Source organism: Bos indicus x Bos taurus, chromosome 11 (genome assembly GCF_003369695.1).
Source record: "Bos indicus x Bos taurus breed Angus x Brahman F1 hybrid chromosome 11, Bos_hybrid_MaternalHap_v2.0, whole genome shotgun sequence".
NCBI lineage: Eukaryota > Metazoa > Chordata > Mammalia > Artiodactyla > Bovidae > Bos > Bos indicus x Bos taurus.
The window spans coordinates 2,528,342-2,550,130 of NC_040086.1; the positions used below are offsets into that span (position 1 = coordinate 2,528,342).

Sequence of the window (21,789 nt, forward strand, 5' to 3'; positions counted from 1 at the left end):
AGCCCTGTCTGTGAGGCCGCCTGGGCAGCAAGGGGCCGCTGGGGGAGAACAGGGATGGGCACCTCCCTACCTCCACCTGACTGTGGGGGCGCCGCCTTGGCTTGATTCCTACCACTTGCCTGGTCTGGTCACCTCTCCCTTGAGGGAGCAGGGGGCAGGGAGGGAAGATCCCCACCCCTGAGACCCACACCTCCATGGGTTCAGGGAGGAGTCTCAAGCCCTTTACTTGCCAACAAGAGAAGCGAGTTCCTACTCAGGCAGGAAAGAGCCTGCGTGGCTCAGGGGGCTGCAGGGAGAGCTCAATAACCAGGCTGTGGGCCCTGCCCTGGGGGTGCTGCAGCTGGCTCCCCCCGGCTCCTCTCTTGCCAACCCTGCATTCAGCATCACACTGGCAGCCTGAACGAGGCCAAAGTGAGAGGACTGCACCCTCCGGAGCTGGTACTCCGACATTTATTAGCGTGTCACTGCTCTCTGGCTCAGCTCTGCTGCCCTCCCTCCTGGGGGTCCCAAGGCAAGGACCGACTTTTCAGGAAAAAGCCTGGGCTCACACCGGTGCCTACGAGGCGCGTGGGCCTGTTCCCCCACAGGAAGTGTCTGTCAGGAAGACCAAAACCGTAGCTGCCACACTGGTGACACTGGGAACAGGTTCCCCTGGGCCTCCACTGCCTCTTCTATAATATGGAAGTAATTTCTACCTTGAGAGTCATGGGCATTTAGTGAAAGTGCTTTGCAAACTGAGGTTCTGGGTGAAGGTGAATCATCAGCTCCTTCCCTGCATTTCTGCTTGGCCAGCCTGACCATCCCCTGCCCTGCCTTTACCGCAGGGCTTTTGAAATCCCTGGCATACTGACCACTGCCCTCCGGCCTGGCTTCTGACTCAGAGTCACCCTGACCTTTGCATCCTGTCTGGTCTGGGACAAGGATGGCAAATCGGCTTCACCCCAGGTACCAGCTCTGATTGATGGTTTGTCTGCAGCTTCGGGCTGACTCAGTGTGAAGGTGACGTAATGGATTAGTAATGTCTGCCAAGGGCCCAGGAAGGCTTACCTGCCACAGAGCTGCTGTGTATACACATGATGACTAGCTGGTGACCACCTGATGAAGGCTGTTTCACTTAAACGCAGGTCCCTGAGCTCACTGCCACGTCTCAGCCGCAGGTCCTGTGCGGAGCTGTCTGGTTCCCCTCCCACATGAGCAAGGGTTGTGGGGGAGCAGGGTTTGGGCCAGGGAGCCAAATCCTAGAAACTAGGGCTGGACATCACCTGCTCGTGGGCTACTGAGTTCAATGCCTGGGTAGTAATCAGCAAGGCAGCTTCTGGGGAGAAATCTAGGCACGCTGCCTACAACCTGGGGGGGGGAAAAAGGTCTACACGGGCTGCGTGAAGAAGGATTATCTATAGCCAGCATCAAGAGTAGGGGGCTTCCCTGGTGGCTCAGTGGTAAAGAATCTGCCTGCCAGTGCAGGAGACGGGGTTTCAACCTCTGATCGGGGAAGACCCCACCAGCTGCAGAGCAACTAAGCCCATGTGCCACAACGCCCGAGCCTGTGCTCTAGAGCCCGGAAACCACGACTCCTGAAGCCCAGGCACCCGAGAGCACGGCTCTGCAACGAGAGAAGCCGCCGCAATAAGAAGCCTGTGCCCTGCAATACAGACCCAGCACAATACGAAGACCCAGCACAGCCAAAGATAAGAATTTAAAACGAAAACACCAAGAGAGGAGTGGAGGAACTGTATTGTCACTTGTAGAGTAGCCGCGGTGCATCTGAGATGGCCTTGCGTACTGAGGGAGTCAGATGGTAAATTCAAAGACTCATTCCCACTCCAGCTCTGCATAAACCTGGCCAATACCCCCCCTGCCCTCAAGTTAAACCTCAAACGTCTTAGTGTGAAAGGCTCCTTACTGGCCCTGCTTCCTCCGAGCCTCCTGACTCCACACCCCCATGGCGTCGCCCTCCCCACTGCGATGTCCCCACCCTCACAGCCTCTCTGGGCTGAGTCCTGAGGCCCCACTTCAGTTCCGAGCTGCCTGGCCCTTCCTCGGACCTGGAAGCACAGGAAACGCTGACCTGACACGCATTCTCTCCTCGGCTCTGGCCCCCTTCCAGCCTCTCAGGGGAACCTGAGGACGCCTGACTGGCTCGGGCGCCTCCCATGTGCCTTCAGGCCCCAGCGCCTCGCCCCTCCTGCCACTGCCAGACCCATTCTCCATCTTCCCCCCGGAATGTAGGCTCCCTCAGGGCAGTCAGTGGTTCCTGTTCACCACCAATCCCCAATTCTACCTGTCTCCACGGGACAGTGGGCTTCCCTGCTGGCTCAGACGGTAAACAATCTGCCTGCAATGCTGGAGACCCAGGTTCAGTCCCTGGGTCAGGAAGATCCCCTGGAGAAGGGAATGGCAAACCACTCCAGAGAAACCCATGGACAGAGGAGCCTGGCGGGCTGCAGCCCGTGGGGTCACAAAGAGTTGGACACGACAGAGACTACAGGCAGGCCGTCAGACAGGTGTCCTGGACCCACCCAAGTTCTTTTCCACCTGAATTATTACGGTATTTGTGCGTATTGGTCAGCATCAGAACCCCCCCCCCCCTCAGAATTCCCCAGCTGCCTGAGTGGCTCCCAGAGGGCCCCGACCCACACAGGAGCCGTGCCCAGGTTCATTCTGGAGAAGTGGTTCTCGCCCCATCTGCCCCGATACTGGCGGGCCTGCAGAAGAGCAGCTCTTCCTGCCAGTGACCTGGGCCAATTCCCCACCCCGCTTTGGAGAAGGGATAGAAGCCACTCTTGACTACCGCTGCAGAGATATGGGCCAAGCCCATCTGCTTCCCCCTGAACACACACACACACTCCTGAGACTAAGCAAGGAAAGAAACAAAACTCTGTTAAAATGTTAGGAAAAACAAAAGGGAGACACCACAGACACAAATCATAACTGCCCCTCGAAGCTGCTACTCAACACCACCCGTGTGGCAGGTGCCAGCCCTGGTTCCTGCCACAGGTCTGTCAGAATCCAGACCTCCGGTCACCATCCAGAGCTCCACCCAGGGGTTTAACCAAACTCACTCACCATCTCAGAGAGGGGAGGAAGCTCTGCTTTCACCTTCTTGAGGCATACCTCTCCAAATCCTCATTTCCTGTCCCAGAGTCAACCTTCGCTCCCAGACCAGTGGTTAAAACTTCTGAAACTGGTAGAGGCGGGGACTTCGGGCAAGGATACGGGAATAAAAGAAGCCAGAGACAGACTCTGAGGATGCCCTGGCCATGCTGAAGCCTCCGGCCCAGCCAGGGGATCCATGAGGATCTGCCATGGTCTCATGTCATGCCCTCCCGCACTGGAATTAGGTTGAAAATGGTACTACGGAGGCAGGGCCTCCAGGAGGTGATTAGGTCATGAGGGGAAGAGCCGGCGTGGATGGGATTAGTGCCTTTATAAAGGAGACTGAGAAAGCTCCCTTGCCCCCTTCTGCCAAGGGAGGTTACAGCTAAGAGACAGCCTAGGAAGGGGGCCTCACCAGACACTGAATTTGTAGGCATCTTGGTCTTAGAACTGCCAACCTCCAGAACTGTGAGAAATAAATTTCTCACTTATAGGCCTCCTAATCTGTGGCATTTTATTATAGCAGACCAAATAGAATAAGACAAAACCTAGGAGTGAACTGGTGCACGCACAAATGCAATCACTCGTGTGTAATGTGCTTGTGAGGGTGTGAGGCACGAACGTTTGTACACGTGTAATGTTCATGTGTGTGAGTGAGTGTGGGCTTGTGTTCATGTACGTAAGCAGCTATGATACCAAACAAAAGATTACCCATTTCTCCATCTCCCTTCTTATCACATTCCCGTATGTCCCAAATTAGAACTTGGGATATGTGGTTCCTTCAACAGGAAATTTCTAATTTGGGAACTGATGTATGCAGAAGGAAAAAGGAAACATTTTCCACTGTTCCACTGTTCTAAATTAAAAATATAAAGTGAGGTGCAGTTCAAAACCAACAAGCAGCATTACACACTGCTGGTGAGGGCACAACTTATCACAAGCTGCTTAGACAACAGTAAGTCATAAAAAGTATTCATACCATCTGACTGTCTTATTTCTGGGAATTTATTGTAGAAGATAATTGGAGATGTTTGGCAATAGAAGAAAGGGTACAGAAAAGATAAGCACGGGACTTCCCTGGTGGTCCAGTGATTAAGAATCTGCCTGTCAACACAGAAGACACGGAGTTGATCCCTGGTCTAGGAAGATCCCACATTCCACGAGGCAAATAAGCCCAAGAGCCGCAACTACTGACGTCCACGAGCCCTGGAGCCGGTGCTTCACAAAAGAAGCCACCGCAACAAGAAACCCATGCACTGCAGCAAACAGTCTCCCGAGCTCGCCACAACTATAAAGGCCCATGCGCAGCGACGAAGACCTAGAGCAGCCGAAAATAATAAAAGACAATTTCTAAAAGTATAAAAAGATACCAAAACCAGAAATGGAATCAGATGTGACATGTGAATGTCTGTCAGATAAAAGTAAACTTCAGGGCAAAGAAAATAACCAGGTACAGAGAGACATTCAGTTCAGTTCAGTCGCTCAGTCTTGTCTGACTTTTTGCAACCCCATGGACCGTGGCACGCCAGGCCTCCCTGTCCATCACCAACTCCTGGAATTTACTCAAACTCGTGCCCACTGAGTCGGTGATGCCATCCAACCATCTTATCCTCTGTCGTCCCCTTCTCCTCCCACCCTCAATCCCTCCCAGCATCAGGGTCTTTTCAAATGAGTCAGCTCTTCACATCAGGTGGCCAAAGTATTGAGTTTCAGCTTCAGCATCAACCCTTCCGATGAATATTCAGGACTGATTTCCTTTAGGATGGACTGGCTGGATCTCCTTGCAGTCCAAGGGACATTACATAATGATAAAAAGGTCAATCCACCAAAAAGACATAGAAATCTAAGTGGTACGTGCCAGATAACAGAACTGCAAAATATTTGAAGCAAAAACTTAAAGGAGACACAGACAATTCCACAATTATTGTTGGAAATTTCAACAGCACTCTCTCAACCAACAGAACTTGACGAAAATCAGCAAGGGCATAAGCTATAAGAACTCAATACCATCAACCTACAGAATTTTATCACCATTTACCCTCCACCCAAACAGTATAATCTTTCAAGCACCTACAGAAAATATATGAAGAGGACAGAACCACCAGATCCTAGACCATATAAACCTCAACAAATTTTAAACATGAGATATCATGATATATCTAGAATGGCTCAAACAAAAACAGAGACAGTGTAAGGATGCAGGGAAAATGGATCTCTTCTGCATTACTGTCCTGGGTGTTCATTGGAGGGACTGATGTTGAAGCTGAAACTCCAATACTTTGGGCACCTGATGTGGAGAGCTGACTCATTTGAAAAGACCCTGATGCTGGGAAAGATTGAGGGCAGGAGGAGAAGGGGATGACAGAGGGTCAGATGGCTGGATGGCATCACTGACTCAATGGACATGGGTTTGGGTGGACCCCGGGAGATGGACAGGGAGGCCTGGCGTGCTGCGGTTCATGAGGGTCGCAGAGTAGGACACGACTGAGCAACTGAGCTGACTGAGCTGACTGACTGACTACATTACTGGTGGGACCATAAAATGGAAGAGCTACTTGGGAAAATGTTCGACAGTTTCTTCAAAAGATAAAAATTTACCATATGACCTGATAATCACACTCCTGGGCATTTATTCCAGAGACATGAAAACGAAAGTTTATACAAAAACCCACTTAGAAATGCTCACAGCAGCTCTATCTGCAATAGCCCCAAACTGGAAACAATCAAGATGCCACTCAACAAGTGAGCAGTTAAAAACTATGGTACATTCAATCCATAGAACATTCATTTTTGTTGTGTATTTGCTCAGTCATGTCTGATTCTTTGCGACCTCACGGACTGTAACCCGCCAGGCTCCTCTGTCCATGGGATTTCCCAGGCAAGAATACTGGAGTGGGTTGTCATTTCCTACTCCAGAGGATCTTCCCGACCCACGGACAGAACCTACATCTCCTGCATTGGCAGGCGGGTTCTTTATTACTGAGCCACCTGGATATTCCAAGTAATATGTAGTCATAGCAAAAACTTAGAGCAAACCCATCTGATGCTCCCACCAGTAATGTAGAAGAGATACATTTTCCCTGCATCCTTATTCTGTCTCTGTTTTTTGTTTTAGCCTTTCTCCTAGGTGTATTGTGATGCTTCATTAAGTTGTTTAAAATTTGTTGGGGTTTGTATATAGATCTTTCTCCCTGATCCTTTTATCCTCTGCAGGACATGTGCCAACTGGTAGATGTGTATATTTCCATTCTTTTCTGTTTTCTTTCACATACACATACACAATTTATTTCACACTTTTAAAAAAGGTGTTTTTTTAAACCACAGCTTTAAACTTTTATTTAGTCAAATTTGTCAATCTTTACTGACTTAGACTGAACTATTAGTTATGGGAACTTTAAGTATTGGAGGAAACTGAAACTGGAGGAAGATGAACATGGGACTTCCCTATGCTCTCAATGTAAGTTAAACACACACACATCGAAATAGCTCAGGTAGTTTTGTTTTTTAATCCCTTAGAAAGGCAAAACATGGGCCATATGACTTCATCCTCTGGATGTTACTAAACTGGGGTGAGAAAGGGTATAAGAAAAACCAACCTGTACGTGGGATTGAGCCAACCAGACTCACTGTGCTCAGAATTTGGAGGAGAGACAGAGACTGGCCACTCACAAAGGGATGGAAAACCCGTGACGACAGAGTCAAAACCGACCCCTGGCCGTGCCAGCTCAGCGGGCATCATCAGGCGGGCAGTGGAGACTGGCGGGCTCCCGTCAGTGAAGACACCTTGTGAGAGAGTATTGCCTTTTAGAACTAGTTTGGGTAGTGAAGAGTTTCCTGCTTCTTGCAGTCATCAACCCTGACTAAAACATATGCTTTGGAAAGGGAGAGAAAAAGGCAACAGAATTTCTTCTGTATCCTTATCTGCTATGGCCCTGTCCTTATACTGCTAAAATTTGAGACAGCTATCATTTAACAACCTAATCTTCACCTCTCCCTTCATGTGACACACCCAAGTCGGTGAGACTGGAGTTGAAGTGAGATGAAGTCTCTAGTAAGGAAGGAAACGAGAAGAGCTCGCATGTGAAGGCCTTTCAGCAGTGCACCAGAACCACAGTTTCCACCCACAGGGGCTCCAAGGTTGAAGGCGGGCACCTGGAATTTAAGGGCTTCCCTGGTGGCTCAGACAGTAAAGAATCTGCCTGCAGTGCAGGTGACCCAGGTTGGATCCCTGGGTTGGGAAGATCCCCTGGAGGAGGAAACAGCAACCCGCTCCAGTATTCTTACCTGGAGAATCCCATGGACAAAGAAGTTGCAAAGTCCATGGGGTTGCAAAGAGTTGGACACGACTGAGCAACTAACACTTTCACTTTACTTTCAGAAAGGTCCTCTTAGACACAAGATCACAGATAACGTGGAGGTTGGAATTCTTTCATTCACCGCTAAGTCATTAATTACTGGAGGGCAGCAGAGGGACAGGATGTGCAAAGAGGTTTCCATCTCTCAGGATCAAGGGTGAGGGACCTCACCTACTGACTCATGCCCAGCCAAGAGCCCACCAGGGCAGCAGCAGTCACTCCAGGCCTGGTGGGCCTAGGGTCTAAACTGAAAGGAGTCGCATGAAGGCCAAGCCACCATCTCCTCACCTCCTGTGCTAACTTCCACTTCCGGTCTCCCATTTCAGAATCCCAGCACAGTGCAGAGAAGAACAGACACTGGTATCAGACTGTCTGGGCTCAGTCCTGCTGTGTGGCTTCTCTGTGCCTCAGTCTCCTCATCTGTAAAGGGAATTACAGCACCCACCTCGTGGGTATTGCAGGCATCAGGAAGATGGTCAGCGGAATTACCATAATACTGTAGCTTTTGTTTTCTGTGCCATTCCACTGGGTGGTTACCAGAATAAAAGTAAGAAGTTGAGTGAAGACATGTTGAAGCAATCCAAAATCTGTTTTTATTTAATTGTTTTGGCTAATGGAAAATAGAACTGTCACAGCAGCTCAGCTCGATACCCCATCCAGCCCAGGACTGTCCCAGCGCTGGAGCCGAGGACAGGTCTTCCTCCATCAGCGACCTCGTCTTCACACAAAGACTGCTTTCACAGGGCATCAGCACGTACCTGTCACCCAAGAACTCAGCTAAAGCCCTGTGGATCCTTCTACACTTTTGGCCAATACTGTCACCTTCCGAGGTCAGGGACTCTAGGTCTGCTACGTGATTGGCAGAGGAAAGCTCCTTCTCCACTTCAAGAAATGTGGCTACAGAAGTATGGAATTGGGGAGCATGATTCTAGGGACTTCAACTACTTCCCCCTTTAGCCCGTCCCTCCACAGTGCAGCAGAACCAAGGTTCTCACTACTCCCCTTCTCCAGCTTTGGCATCCTTCCCGGTGTATAAGCCAAACCTCAGGAAATCATTCGTGGGAAGCTTACTAGGATTCAGACAAACGCGGGATGTTTTTTCAGCTTCTCCTTTGGCCCAGCCCACAGCGGGGTCAGCATCTTTCAGAGTAGCCCCCCAGTGCTGTCTAGAATGCACTCCTAAGTCACGAATGGGTTGTTCAGGAACCTGCTGGGAGTGACTGCTAAAAGCTTCACACAGGTCTCACTGTCCTCAGTTCCTCTTGGTGTGTTATGATCTTACCTGTCAAGTCACCAAACCCCTGACCCTGGACGTCTTTTTCACATTTCGTATCTTCCTCCAACTTACTGAATGCTGCCTGAATTTCAGAAAGCAGTTACCTGCCCACTAATGCAAAGATGCAGGCTAATTCTGTGTGAATCACTTCAGAGACCAGCTCGGCAGGAGGTCGGGGGGGGTGGGGGTTACAGTGTATAACCTGCCCACTCCACGCCTGGGCTGTGCACTGCCCCGGGCCCTGCCTGGACACCCACTCCCCACCCCCGTCTGCCTTGTCTGAGATTCCTCTATACCACAGGCTCCCTCCCGGCTGCCACTCAGACTGGACTGAGGCTCCTGGACTGAACACAGGTGGCTTGCTTTGGATGCACACCGCCCCCAGGTCAGGACCCTCACCACAGGTCCAGCCATGGTATGCTGTGGCTCCTCCCTGCCCACAGATACTGAAGAGTCATACGTGGGATGCCTTACACCTGGGTTGGAAACTTTCTAGAGTACAATAGGGAAAGAAGTCAGCTCTGGATTCTAAACCAAATCTAAAAATACTTTTGCACACAAGTGTCGTGAGGAGGTAAGGAAGGGCTCAGGGCTCCATCCTCAGTAATCACTTCTCCAGGGACCTCCACCTCCAGGACTCAGGTTGGTACTGAGCACCCTGAATAGGAAAGTCAATGCCGATCATCCTCCCACTTCTGAGCAAGAAGATGAGAATCACACACAGAGCTGAAACAGAAACACTGAAGCATGGCATCTTTGTCCTGATGTCAGAGTTTCATGGGACGAACGGCCAAGATGTTCACTTAGCAGCTGTCCCTGCTCCACTACTGAGCGCAGAAATTTCAGGGCTGGGGCTTCTTTCCTCTGGCCCGGCAAATTCTCGTCTCCAGTTGCATCCACAATTCCTTAGGTGCCAGATGCAAAGCCTCAAGCCCCGAGCGTCTTCATCACTGACGTGCCCTCCAGGTCACTCTGTTTGCTGTCCCCTTCGTCCTCTTCAGCCTTTCTGAATACAAGAACTGCCCAAACATGATGGAAAAAAGAAAAGCTGGCTCTCTCCTCCCGGCAGCTGCTGTCTCCGGGTCTGTAAGCTGCCAAAGGGACTCAAAGAGGACAGTCCGGGTCTCTGTACCCTCTCGTGGGTTTGGAGTGGAGTCCCCAGGCCTCAACAGGCACTTGGTATCCAGCGTGGCTCCCATGGTGAGTGCTGCCTGGAAAGACCTCTCCCACGACTGTTCAGTGGACTATGACGGACAGAACAAGCCCCCTGGCACTGAGCCGCCAGCTGGGGGGCCGGGATGATCCTTGCCCTCAGCACAGGGCTCTTGACCTCAACTCTTACAGCCCCGGACCACACAGATGCCTCCTCCTAACTTGGCGCAGGGAGGCACAGACTTCCAAGAGGTGCTCCTTTATCACGATGCAGTGAGCAGTCTGACACTGCTTCCTGGGTCAAGTTACAGCTCCTGATGGGGAAGCAGTGCCTCAGATTCGTGCCCAACCAGGTCTGCTGAGGACCTGGAGATCCTGGGAATCAGACCAGTAGCGACTGGGGAACAGGGTCCCGTTGCTGGTGCTGTATCACCTTGCCTCATGATTACACAAGACCCGGAGGTCCAGCCCTGAAGACAGCTGACAGAGAGGCAAGAATGACTGTGTTAAAGAGGTCTGTGGACAAGTGGACAGCTCAGCAGGACCGCACGCCGCCCAGGCCTCACCGTGCAGCAGCCGTCACCAGCCTGGCAAAGGAAGACATGTGGCACAGTGTCCTCAGGGGGCTGGAGGCAGGCGCTGTGGCGGGAGAGGCAGTGAACAAGGTCAGCAGCTTGCCAGGTTAGCACAACCGACCCTCCTACTAAGCCGGTTACCCCGCCCCTGGGAACTTATTCCAAAGCAATAATGCTCGGTGGGGGGCGGCAGAGGCACAAGGACAGGTGTTCTGGCAGCCACAGACTGCAGTCAGAGCCCCCGCCACTGCTCCTCAGGGCCGCGGCCTCCATCCTCTGGCCTCCTTTCCCTCCTCTGTGAGCCACAGACACGAGGGCACCTGCTCCCCAGGGCTGCTGTGAGGCTACATGGGCTGACCTGCATAGGGCGCCTGTGTGTCAACCACAATCACTGGCTCCTATTATTATTTAAAAAAAAAAAAAGGGAAAGAATGCAGGAAAAAGGAAACGGGTGACTTGTCAAGGGTGACAGAGTTGAAGAGAAGTTTTCCGTGACTGCTCTGCAGTCTCACTGCTCTAGGTCATGCTCGTTTTTTAAGTGCTGTGGAAGATGCCATGAATTGTTGAGCCCTGCAGCTTGGGAAGAAGGAAGTAGAGAGAGTTGGCCTTTTTCCACAAAGGTTCTCCCTATTTCTCTAGTTCCGCCTTTGGAAAACTCCTAAGAGGTCTCTGAGGATGCGGTAAAGGGGGGTGAGGAGAGAGGACACAGGTGAGGAGGAATGAGGAAAGGTCTGACAATCAAAACCTGAAAGGCTCCGTCGCCCACGCGCTGGCCCGGCTCCAGGGCGGGCTGCGATGTACACACATGAGCTCTGTCCCAACCAGGAGTGCTGGCAGCAATGACCCCGCTGGGCGGACAGCTGGAGGCTGCCTGCCAGCCTGCCGAGGGCACTGCGTGGCCAGAGACAGGAAAACCTCGTGATCACAGTCAAGGAGTCCATTCCCAGGACCCTGACGCAGGGCACTACACTGTCTGTCTCTCCTTTCTCCTGCAGCTCGCAGCTGTAGGGCCACATAATGGTCCAGTTTCATAAGGAAACACACAGAAAGTATTCATCTCCACCAGGAAAACAGAGGTAAATAAGGGCACAGACCTTAGATAAGTCTGTCAGTGTTTACAACCTTTTCTTTTTTTTAATTCATTCTCTCCATAAATATTGTAGTCTATAATCTCCCAATTTAAAAAAGATTATTTTCAAACTTAAAACTATGATCACACCTTAAAAAGATTAACCATTTCTTAATAAACAATAATCCAGTCAGTGTTCAAATCTCCAATTGTCATATAAACATCAGAAATGGGTGGTTGTTTCTCAGCTTTTAGAAATCCATCTTCCCAGAGCCAGAAGAGTTTTCTGAGACAGCCCCTACTAAGCCCACCACCACAACTGAGTCACTGACTTCTGCCAACCTCCTCGCTAGACCAGATGAGAAAATGCAGAGAGGCCAGGCAATCTGCCCAGGGTCACACAGCTTACTGAAGACAGAAGGCCTGAGCTTTCCCTGAGGCCATACTGTCTGGCAGTCTGCACACTGAAATAACTGTTAAAGGCTTTTGAAGCAGCAAGCCTTAACCTAGAAGCACCTCCTCTGTCTAAAAGAAAACAATCACCACTAGAACCCTCCTAGTAATTGACACACCCATTGTACTCAGCTAAAAACTAAGCTCTCAAGTAAATACCATCAAGTAGAAGTCCTTCAGTTTAGCCATGCAAAAGGATTCTCGCTGACCTCTGCTCTCTTCTCAACTCTAACTAGATCCCCCCACCGGCCCCAGGCAGAGCAAGCTGAAGAGGACCATCTAAAAGAAAAGGAACGTAACCCGTGAGGATCTGTTTTCTAGGTGGGCATCACCGTGTCATCAGCCAGGTTAAGACTGCCTGAAAACAGGCCCAGACGGCCTGCAGGTCATTTCCATTCAACCGTCACAAAACTGGCAATTTTTGTGCTATATAAATGTTTTGGAATATGAGAAAGAAAACGTTTCTCATATTCCAAAACTGGACAAGGAAAGGACATACATCAAAAAGCAAGAGCAGAGAGAAAGAAAACTATAGGCCAATCTTACTAATAGACATAGACGTCAAAACCCTGAGTAAAACAAAAGTAAAGCAAGACTAGACTTGGTTACGCTGAAGTTCTTGTTTCTTATACACGTACAATAAAATTCAGGAATGTGCAAAAAACAAAAGCAAAACCAGAACAGGACATACTGAACAAACTCTGAATCTGGGATTCAGACAGCTTGGTATTAGGAAATGTTTGAACGTAATTAACCATTTTAACTGACTTAAAAGAAATAGTTGTGCTCATTCAGTTCATTTGATTCCAAAACGGCAATGAACAAATCTTAAAACTCATTATTCGTAAAAAGAAAAGAAAAGAATAAAGATGATCTTAGGGAACTAGAAACACAATTGATACGTAAGAACATGCGTTATCAGGCAATAATCGAGTAGTACAGGAACAGGCAAGGGCACTAACGGGCCCCGCGTGTACAGTGAGTGATCTAGAACGTGAGAGCAGCTCTCTTCAAATGAACGGAAGATGAATGGACCCAGTAAGGTAGATCCTTACCTCACTTAGAGTGAAAAATAAATTCCAATGGACTGAACAACTGAAGGTAAGCAGTGAACACAAGCAACATAAGAGAACACACACACAGAGTTTCAGCAGGGGCGGCGGGCGAGCTCTGGAGGCGCGTGGTGCTGACCAGCAGTTTACAAAGGGTAAAACGGTAAACTGTCTGTGAGCAAATTTACCACAGTTTTAGGCATGAAAATTTTAAAAACATCAAAAGATTATATCCTTACAATGGGAAGAGCTTTCTTAAGACACAAAACTTTAGAGTCATAAAGGGAAGAATTTGAAGATTTAACTACATAAACAATTTTTAATGTCTGTTTGATAAAAGACCCAAAAACAAAAATTAAAAGACAAGCAACTTAATACTTCAACAGAAAAAAAAAAAAAAAAATATATATATATAAGTGACTGGAATAAAGCATATACAATTTGTATAATATATTTGCATATTTATATAAAGGATAAACATCTCCATATATAAAGCTGCTATGAATTGAGTAGATACAGAATATGACAAGTAATTCATTAAAGACACAACCTCATAAGTAATCAGGAAAATGCACATTAAAACAATTTCATTTTTTACCTATCAAATTAGTAAAATTAAAAATACTGATTTTCATAATCAACAAGGTGGAGGAAAAGAGGTATTCTCATCTCTGTGGCTTGAACTGTAAATGGACAAACCCTTCTGAAGGACAATTAGTCAGCAGCTAGCCAGATGTTCTGGGAAGTCCCATGCAGAGGAGTCTGGCAGGCTACAGTCCATGGGGTCATAAAAGGATCGGACACGATTTATCGACTAAACAACAACAGCAGCCACGTGTTAGATGTACAGGCCCCAGCTTACTGTCTCCAGCCTACAGAAATCTCCCAGAGGTACACAACAATTGTGAACAAGGGGTAGTCACCATACCAATATTTACGCTACTGAAAAACAAAACATAGCTCTCTAACAGGAACTGCTGAAATGCACTTTAGTACATGAGCCCAGTGAAGCACGAGACAGCCACTGACAAGAAACAGACAAGTCTCCATGGAAGGACAGGGAAACACACCACGTGTTTCACAAACAAAGGTTAGTTAGAAAACAGCCATGTTCTGTGGTCTAACTTCTGTCAAAAGAGTAAAATAATGAATTTTGTAGAAAGAATAATCTAGAAAAATGCATATCAAGCTACCAACAGGGGCTATCATTCCTGGGAGTGGTATCATGGGAAATTTTCACTTTATAAATTATATGATTTCTATAACTTTTGGATTATTTAAAGTAAGTGTGATCACTTTTGTAATTAAACAGAATAGAGAATAAAATAAATCACCTGCACCTCTCTGCACAAAGCCAGGGTAACCACCTCTGAGCAGTACTTCCCCCTGGGGAGGCTCAGGTGAGGGCACCGGTGCCCAGTCCCAGGGCGGGGCTGGCCTGGCAGCAGTCAGGGGACCGGCTAAGCCTCAGCCATGGAAGCTGCACCCCAGGGATCCACACAGGAGGCCTCGGCTGAAAACCGGACACTCAAGGAGCACTGCTGGAGTCAGGACTTTCTGTTGTTGTTAACCTCTGATCTTTGGGTGGCCCTCAGATCACCATTTAAAGTTAGAAACATTTTACTTGAAAAGGTCACAGTGGAAATCAGATCAGCTAAGAGAAACTGATGGTGTCTTCCTGTGTAAGAGCTATAAAAACCTAACTGTGCCCTGAAAGACAACAATGAACACAAAGATCTGGGATGGCCCAAGGCTGGAGAGTCAAATAGAGAATATTACCACTTTGCTCCCACGTAACCTCTGAACGGTGAAGCCAAGAACAGAGCAGAAAAGGGCGGAGAGGGGCAGAAGACGAGCACTGACCAGGCGCTGAACACAGCTCATGTTTAATCCTCACACAATCCAGGGAAGCTACAGAGAAGAAGCCGCAAAGAGGCCCGCGACTCCCTCAGCCTCAAAGCTACAAACTCCGACCAGCAAGGACCTGCTGTACAGCACAGGGAACTGCTCAGCAGTTTTATAATAACCTAAAGGGGAAAAGGATCTGAAAAAGGGTATGACTGAGTGTGCTGTACGCCTGAAACAAACACACTGTACATCAACTATACTTCTAAAAAACAAAACCCAAAACCCAACCACAGTAACAAAGCCACAAACTCTGAGAGTGGAGGTGCAGCGGGCCTGCCGACCAGCGCAGCTCCCCCAGCCAGCCAGCCAGCTGGGCCCCGCTGCCCAACGCTGGGCCCATGTCCTCGGTCTCCCCAGACAGACTCACCTGTGAGCTGGAGGGCAGTGCCTGGGAGGCGGGCTCCTCTGAAGGGGCTGCTCCTGTGCCCACGGGGCTCAGTGTGGTGATCCGGCTGGGCTGGCCACGCAGGGTCAGAGTGATGGTGGTGGGGACCTTCAAGCCTGAGAGATTCAGAGAGTGGTAGGCTTTTTTTGTCCTAGCCTCCACTTCCCTTTCCTAGAGCGTCCCCTGACCACCCATGAGACACACCCCCACCTGGCCTCCCGTCGTGGTCTCCTCCCCAGCTGGGTCATCTAGGCCCCGTCAGTCAGTCCAAAAGCAACAGGAGCAGCCTGTGTACTCTCACGTTGCCTGGGGTTGGAACCACAGAGCCGAATCCCCGAGGTCAAGGCCAGGACCCTGTGGCGCTGGGTTCAACATCACACGAGGTAGGACGGTCTTGGGGGAAGATTCCCACAGTTCTCATGAGAGACTCACCTGATGCTTGGTTAGAGATCTGAGCCAGGCCAGGGAGGCTGCTTGCTAACTTAGCGAGGCCCCCGTTGGTCAGCAGCTGGTGGATGGCTGTGGGCTTCCCGCCAGGAGCAGCACCCAAGGAGGAGAGGGCGGTGGCCACAGGGACGGCACGGACAATGCTGCCGGCGCCCGTGGTGACGGCGCCCAGGCTCTGCACGGGGGCGGGCAGCTTCACGCTGGCGGCCTGCGGGACACAAGCCCGGCCAGTCAGAAGCTGCGACGGTCGAGTGTGGCGGGCCGGCATGCTCGATACCTCTCCAGGCACTGCGCGCCTGCCCCACGCAAGGTACTCTGCCAGGCATTTCCACATATTCTCTTATCTAATCCCCACATCAGCTCTGCGAAGGAGGGACTATCATTACCCTCATTTCACAACCAAGAAAGCAAAGACACAAAGAGACCTAGAAACCCGTCACTAGCCTCTGGCAGTGCCCCGCTGTGCAGTCAGAGGCTACCTGTCCCTGACCCCGTGTCCCTGCCAGAGCCAGCTAAGCCGAGGCCGCCGCCTCCCTTCCCGCCCTGTCCCGCCCAGGGGAGGCAGACGTGCACCTGCGGGGCTGGCCCGGGGGAGGGGCTGGCCGGGAGGCCAGAGGCCTTGCTGCTGATGTCCTGCAGGCTGAAGCTGAGGCCCTGGAGAAGGCTGCTGGCTGACGCGGCCCCTAAGGGAGGACACGAGAGACGTCAGCACGGGCTGCAGCGCCTTCTCACGAGCAGCCGTGCCTGCCATCCTCAGTGACCAGCTGAGACACTGACTCTCTCCCCTGGACATTTCCCGTGCCCACAGAGAGATGCAGAACACACGCGCGCGCCGGACGCCCGCTGCTCCTGACACACTGTCTTGGATTCACTCTGCACATCCCAGCCAGATCCAGACCGCCGGCCTGCATTTTGGATGGGTTCAGTAACACCAAGGAGAACATGGACCCACTTACAAGCCAAAAGAATCCCCCATACCTGACTTAGACTTCACTTTACACACAGTCCAGTGGCCTGAGAGCAAAGAGGAAGGTCCTCTGGAACAACGGGGCACCCTGCTGGGCTCAAGCAACTAGCCTTTCAATGCAGGGTGAGGGGACCAGCCTGGCAGAAACATGTCTTATTCTGCTGATGCCCTGTACAGAACCATTTCCAGCTTTATTCAACCAGATATGCTTAAAAACACCAACTCAGCTGGAAACCTACCTGCTATTTCTCCTTATAGCAGCAGTACCCAACCTTTTTGGCACCAGGGACTTTTCGTGGAAGACAACTGGAGTTGGGGCAGTGGGGGTGGTTCAGGCGTAATGTAAGCAATGGGAAGTGGCAGATGAAGCTTGGCTCGCTAGCCAACAGCTCACCTCCTGCCGTGGGGCCCAGCTCCTACCAGGTCGCTGACCAGGACCGCCAAGCCTGTGGCTTAGGGACCCCTTCCTTACAGCACAAGAGACATCACCTGCGGACTAGGACATTTACTCACTATAGATGTTAAGGCCCCGAACTCCCCCACCTCAAAGTTAATTCCACTCCATGCCAAGTCTACAATAAGCCTGAGACCCAGAGGCGCACCCCTGAGCCCTAGCTCCAGTGCTTTCCCAGGGCCACCCTCCAGCAGCAGACAGAGACTTGGCTGGGAGGTGGGGGTGGGGTGTGGCGGGGGCTGAGTTAGCAGGTACCTGGGAGGGAGCTGCCAGGAGAAGGGGCCACCAGGCGGCTCTGGAGTGTGTGCAAGGCACTGGGCGAGGTGCTGCTGGAGACCACTGAGGATGTCTGGCTGGCTGAGACACACCCTTCAGAAGCACCTGACCTGGAGACAAAGAGGAGCTCCATCACCTAAAGGTCCCTGGCAGTACCAGGAGGGTCCAGTGGGGGCCCAGCAAGGCTTTCAGCGATGGACGCAAGGGTAGAACGTCGGTGTCTTGTCTCACCTTCTGAATTCAGCCTCCAGTCCTTCTAAGTCAGGCCTAAAGGAAAGACTTCAGGTCTTGAAGCAAGAGCTACAGGACACTTTGTAAACTTTTAAGTAAAAGTCAACTCTGAGTTGACCCAAAGGAAAAACACCCGACTCAGAAAGAAGTCACGTTCACAGGACAGACAGACTCCAGAATCCACTATCTTCCAAAGCACTCACTGGGTCCTGAGAAGGGGTGAGGGCAAAGAAGGGGACAGACAGACCAGCAGACAGACTCACTTGGCTGTGGCGAGAAGCCCGGTGAGCTCTGTGGCCCCTGTGGATGCCTGTCCCAACGTCATGGTGAGGGGCTTCCCTCCTGCGGCTGCAAAACAGAAAACCCCGAGGCCGCCGGTCAGTCCAGATTGGTGCTGACCTTTCAGGGTCCCAGAGTCCAGGCTAAATGCAAAATATTATAGAAAAGACTGAAAGACGAAAAAGGAAGGATAACTCTACATTAGGGTAGGGAAGAGTTGGGGGTTATCTTTTCCTTCTGTTTTCTAAACTTCCTGGAATATTTTATCATCTTTAATTGAAAGCAAAAAAAAAAACAAAGAGCACGATGCTGTGAATGACCCCCAGCCCTCTCTGATCCTTGTCCTGCCTCCCTGATCCTGGTTCCCTGCCCACTCTCCCCCACGTGCAACCCTTGCTGCCTTTCTCTGGGCGCCTGCTGCGCCGAGGGAGAGGAGGAGCCGCCCAGCAAGTAGCCGCCAAGGGGGCGATGCTGTGTCTCTGGGACGGTCCCGTCGGTTGTTACTTAAGCAGGCCGAGAGACACTCACCTTCTGGAGCGCCCCCTGAGGAAGGCGGGCAAGGCCCTCCAGCTGCATCCCCTTGGGAGATGAGGGACACCTTGATCTTCGGCCGCTTGCAGGTCTTACTGCCAGCAAGGGGACTGGAGGGATGGTGCCGCTTCAGCTGGACCCTGAGCTCCTCTTTCTCAGCTTCCTCGGTTTGTTCTGATGAAATAGGAACTAAGACATGGAGTTGCGGTGAAGTTCTCCACGGTCCAGAGAAGCCCGACAGATGCTGATGGCCGAGACCAGCATCGGCGTGGCCGCACGGAAGAACCGGCCCAGCGCGTCCACAGAGGCCACTCCTTCAGGCCCACCTATGCTCACCTCCACAGTGGCCCTCTACGAGGACAGTCCCCTCCCCTGCCATCCTGGGCTCGGAAGGAAGGAGCTCTGAGTCAGTGGAGACAGACAGGAAGATGCCATCCTGACTCTGCCGAACAAATGGGACTCGCCACAGTGGACCTCAACAGGGCTTCCCCGACTCAGAATGTGACAAGCCTCCTGCCCTCCCCCGTCACACAGCTGCAGGCCAGCCAACGTGTTCTGCACAAGCAACAGAGGAGCAGGCTATTCCGTCCTCCCTACAAGGGAGATGTCCCCAGAGCTCTGAGTCCCCTCAGGGCCCAAGGCTGAGGGTCTGCCTGTTGAACGCTGACCATGAGAAGGATTATCACCAGGACTCCAGGCTGGCTTTGAGTAACTACTAGGCGGGGGGACTCCATAGCTGCGACGACTTTACAGTTCTGACCCTGAAGTAACAGGGCAACAGGGGCCCATGTCACAAGCTAGTCCCCAGGTCCGTGGTAACAGGACTGAGAAAGGCCACCCTATCCACCGAATCAAACACACATCCTGCACAGAGCGAAGCCTCCCAGATGCTTAAGTTATCCTTTAGCCTTGCTCACAGGTCCCCTCCTCTTTCCACTTAGAAGCACGCCCAGCCCTTCTCAGCACAGGCAATCAGGGGCAGAAAGGCAAGAGGAAGGAGAGAGGGCTGGACTCACACGAAAAATGGGAGGTGGGAGTGCCGGGGCGGGGGGAGACTGGTGTGGGGCCACAGGGAACCACTCCAGACCACAGGGAGGCCACAGTCAGCTGAAAGGAAGGACTGCTTAGGGGATGAATGCATTGACCAAAATCAGCACAGGAAGGAGGGCAAAAGGGAAAGGAGATACAGTTATGCTGCTCAGTGCTTGCAGAGACCAGGGTGGAGGCAGGAAATCAGAGGCAAGGAGAAAAACACAGGGAGATGCAGGCTCGCAGGGGATGGCCCATAGGCACGCACAGGAGAAGCAGAGCCAAGCACCACAGTGAGACACCAAAGGGGGAAACCACCATGAGAGGCAGAGTGAACGGGGAAGAGCAAAGACTACGGAGTGAGCCAAAGGACAGCACCGAGAAAAAGGAGAGAAGAGAACAGGGGGAATCAGAGACAACAGAGAAGCAGGGCTGGGGAAGAGATGAGAGCGGGGAGGAGGAGAGAAGCAGAGAGCGGAGGGTGCAGGCGAGGAGAGTGATACTCACCAAAGAGACAGGAGGAGGTGCCGGGAGGAAGAGCTTTCCTCACCAGCATATTTTGTTTCAGAAAAGCAGCAAACTGAGCTGGAATGAATCAGAAAGAATTACAGAATCACAGCCAGCCAGAGAAAGGAGAAAGAGATGGGGAGTAAGAAAAGGTATGAAAATGCTCTGAAAAATGGTCAACAGAGGCTTTTCCTGGGATTACTGATGAATTTGAAACCTGATTCTGCCACTTAGCAGATCCTTGGAGTCATCCATAAACTGAAAATAACGCATGTACCTGCCTCAAGGGGCCACTGCCCGGACTCCATGAGCAACAGCAAGTCCAGTGCCAAGAGGAGGGCGAGGCGCCTGGCGAGGGCACAGGGACCCCAGCTGTGCCTCACCCCCTGCCTGCGAGCTCTGCCTGTGCCAGGCGGCCGTGCTGCGGCTCTTCTCCGCACTGCTCTGGGTCCCATTCTGCACCCAGCTCCCCAGTCAGCCTTGCAGGCCTTCCGGCCTTGACTAGTCATTGCCTCCAGAAACATCACAAACTGCTGTCTCTCTCTTCATCAAAAGCCTGAGGGGACAGCGCCCACGTGGCTCTGGCCACCACCGGGGACAGTGCGGGTCACAGAGCATCCATGTGGACTGCAGTGGCCTGGCCTCTTTTTGTGTCTCCATCGATCCACTCACACTCACAGCCACCTCTGGGCAACCTTGGACGAGGCCTGGGTCTAAGTCTTGACCCTGTGGCTCCACTACAAGAAACGAGCCGAAGAGTCTGTCCGCTTGACAGCCACCTCTGGCTGCCGCCTCTCCCCCAGCCAGAGACTCTCGGAGGATATCCGCCCCTGTCCCAGGCCCAAGAGGCCTCACCTCAGGACTGCTGACTGGATCAAAGTTGGGCAGGGAGGCTTCTTACATCACGGTCACTGCTTTCCAAACTCTTAATTTTAACTGAACAAGTATTTCCCAGCCTAACTGAAAACCTATCTCCAGAGATTCCTGAAAAACATCACTGGAAGTCCCAGTGTAGGAATCTTAACTCTCCAAGGGCAGGCACGAAGCTTTGGAGCTGCCCTGGTATCTGATGAGCACGGCCAGCCCCGTCTGCAGGACCTGGAGAGCTCCCAGACCGCAGGAAAGGCTGGGCCTGAAGAGAAGACACAGCTTCCCCAACTGGGAGTCAGAAAAAATATCTGAGGCCAATATACATGGAGTCGGCTCATTAAGGTGAACTTGCCCAAATGCCAAGACGAGGCTATAATTAGTGGAACACACGGTCACACCAACGCATAGACCTTGTGTCATATTTTATCCTTGAAAACAGCCCTCAGTATTTATTCCAACCTAATTCTGCATGGACAAGTACGTCTGGAAAAAGCGGCAGGTGCCAATACTTTTCAACTGCCACATGACGTCAACTGAGAAGGCAGAAGCCAAGAGAGGCCCCTGGGCCAGGCGGCCGCACCTTGGGCTTGTCTGTGGGTCAGCACAGCCTCTGTCCGCTGCACGTGTCTCTTCAGCAGCTGGGTGCTTCCAATCTGACTGGACTTCTGGGAAGAGGCCACTGTGGTCACTTTGGTCTTGGGACTGGAGGTGGGGCTGCTGGACACACTGGAGAGATCCTGAGTAGATGGAGAAGGACAAGGGCCAAGTCAAGGTCGTTTGGATGGACTGTCAATCATCAAGCCCCCTGGAGTCTCCCGGTCAGGGCCTCCCCCTGTAGGAACTCCGAGGCCTGGGAAGGCCAGCAGCCTTCCCCGGG

General features: G+C 51.5%; 1 protein-coding gene across 21 annotated transcripts in view; it reads right to left on the bottom strand.

Annotated features, from left to right (window-relative positions):
* Positions 1-21,789, bottom strand: part of KANSL3 (KAT8 regulatory NSL complex subunit 3) — a 65,498-nt gene that overhangs the window by 14,007 nt on the left and 29,702 nt on the right. For 7 of the 21 annotated variants that reach the window (XM_027554579.1, XM_027554580.1, XM_027554592.1 and 4 more), the window contains 8 exons: positions 21,493-21,649; positions 20,043-20,120; positions 18,504-18,695; positions 17,960-18,044; positions 17,445-17,575; positions 16,342-16,451; positions 15,754-15,976; positions 15,304-15,437 (listed from right to left, as the gene is read on the bottom strand). In XM_027554579.1, coding sequence (XP_027410380.1) covers positions 15,304-15,437; positions 15,754-15,976; positions 16,342-16,451; positions 17,445-17,575; positions 17,960-18,044; positions 18,504-18,695; positions 20,043-20,120; positions 21,493-21,649 — 1,110 coding nt within the window. The other 14 variants (XM_027554588.1, XM_027554599.1, XM_027554600.1 and 11 more) reach the window with 11 other exon arrangements.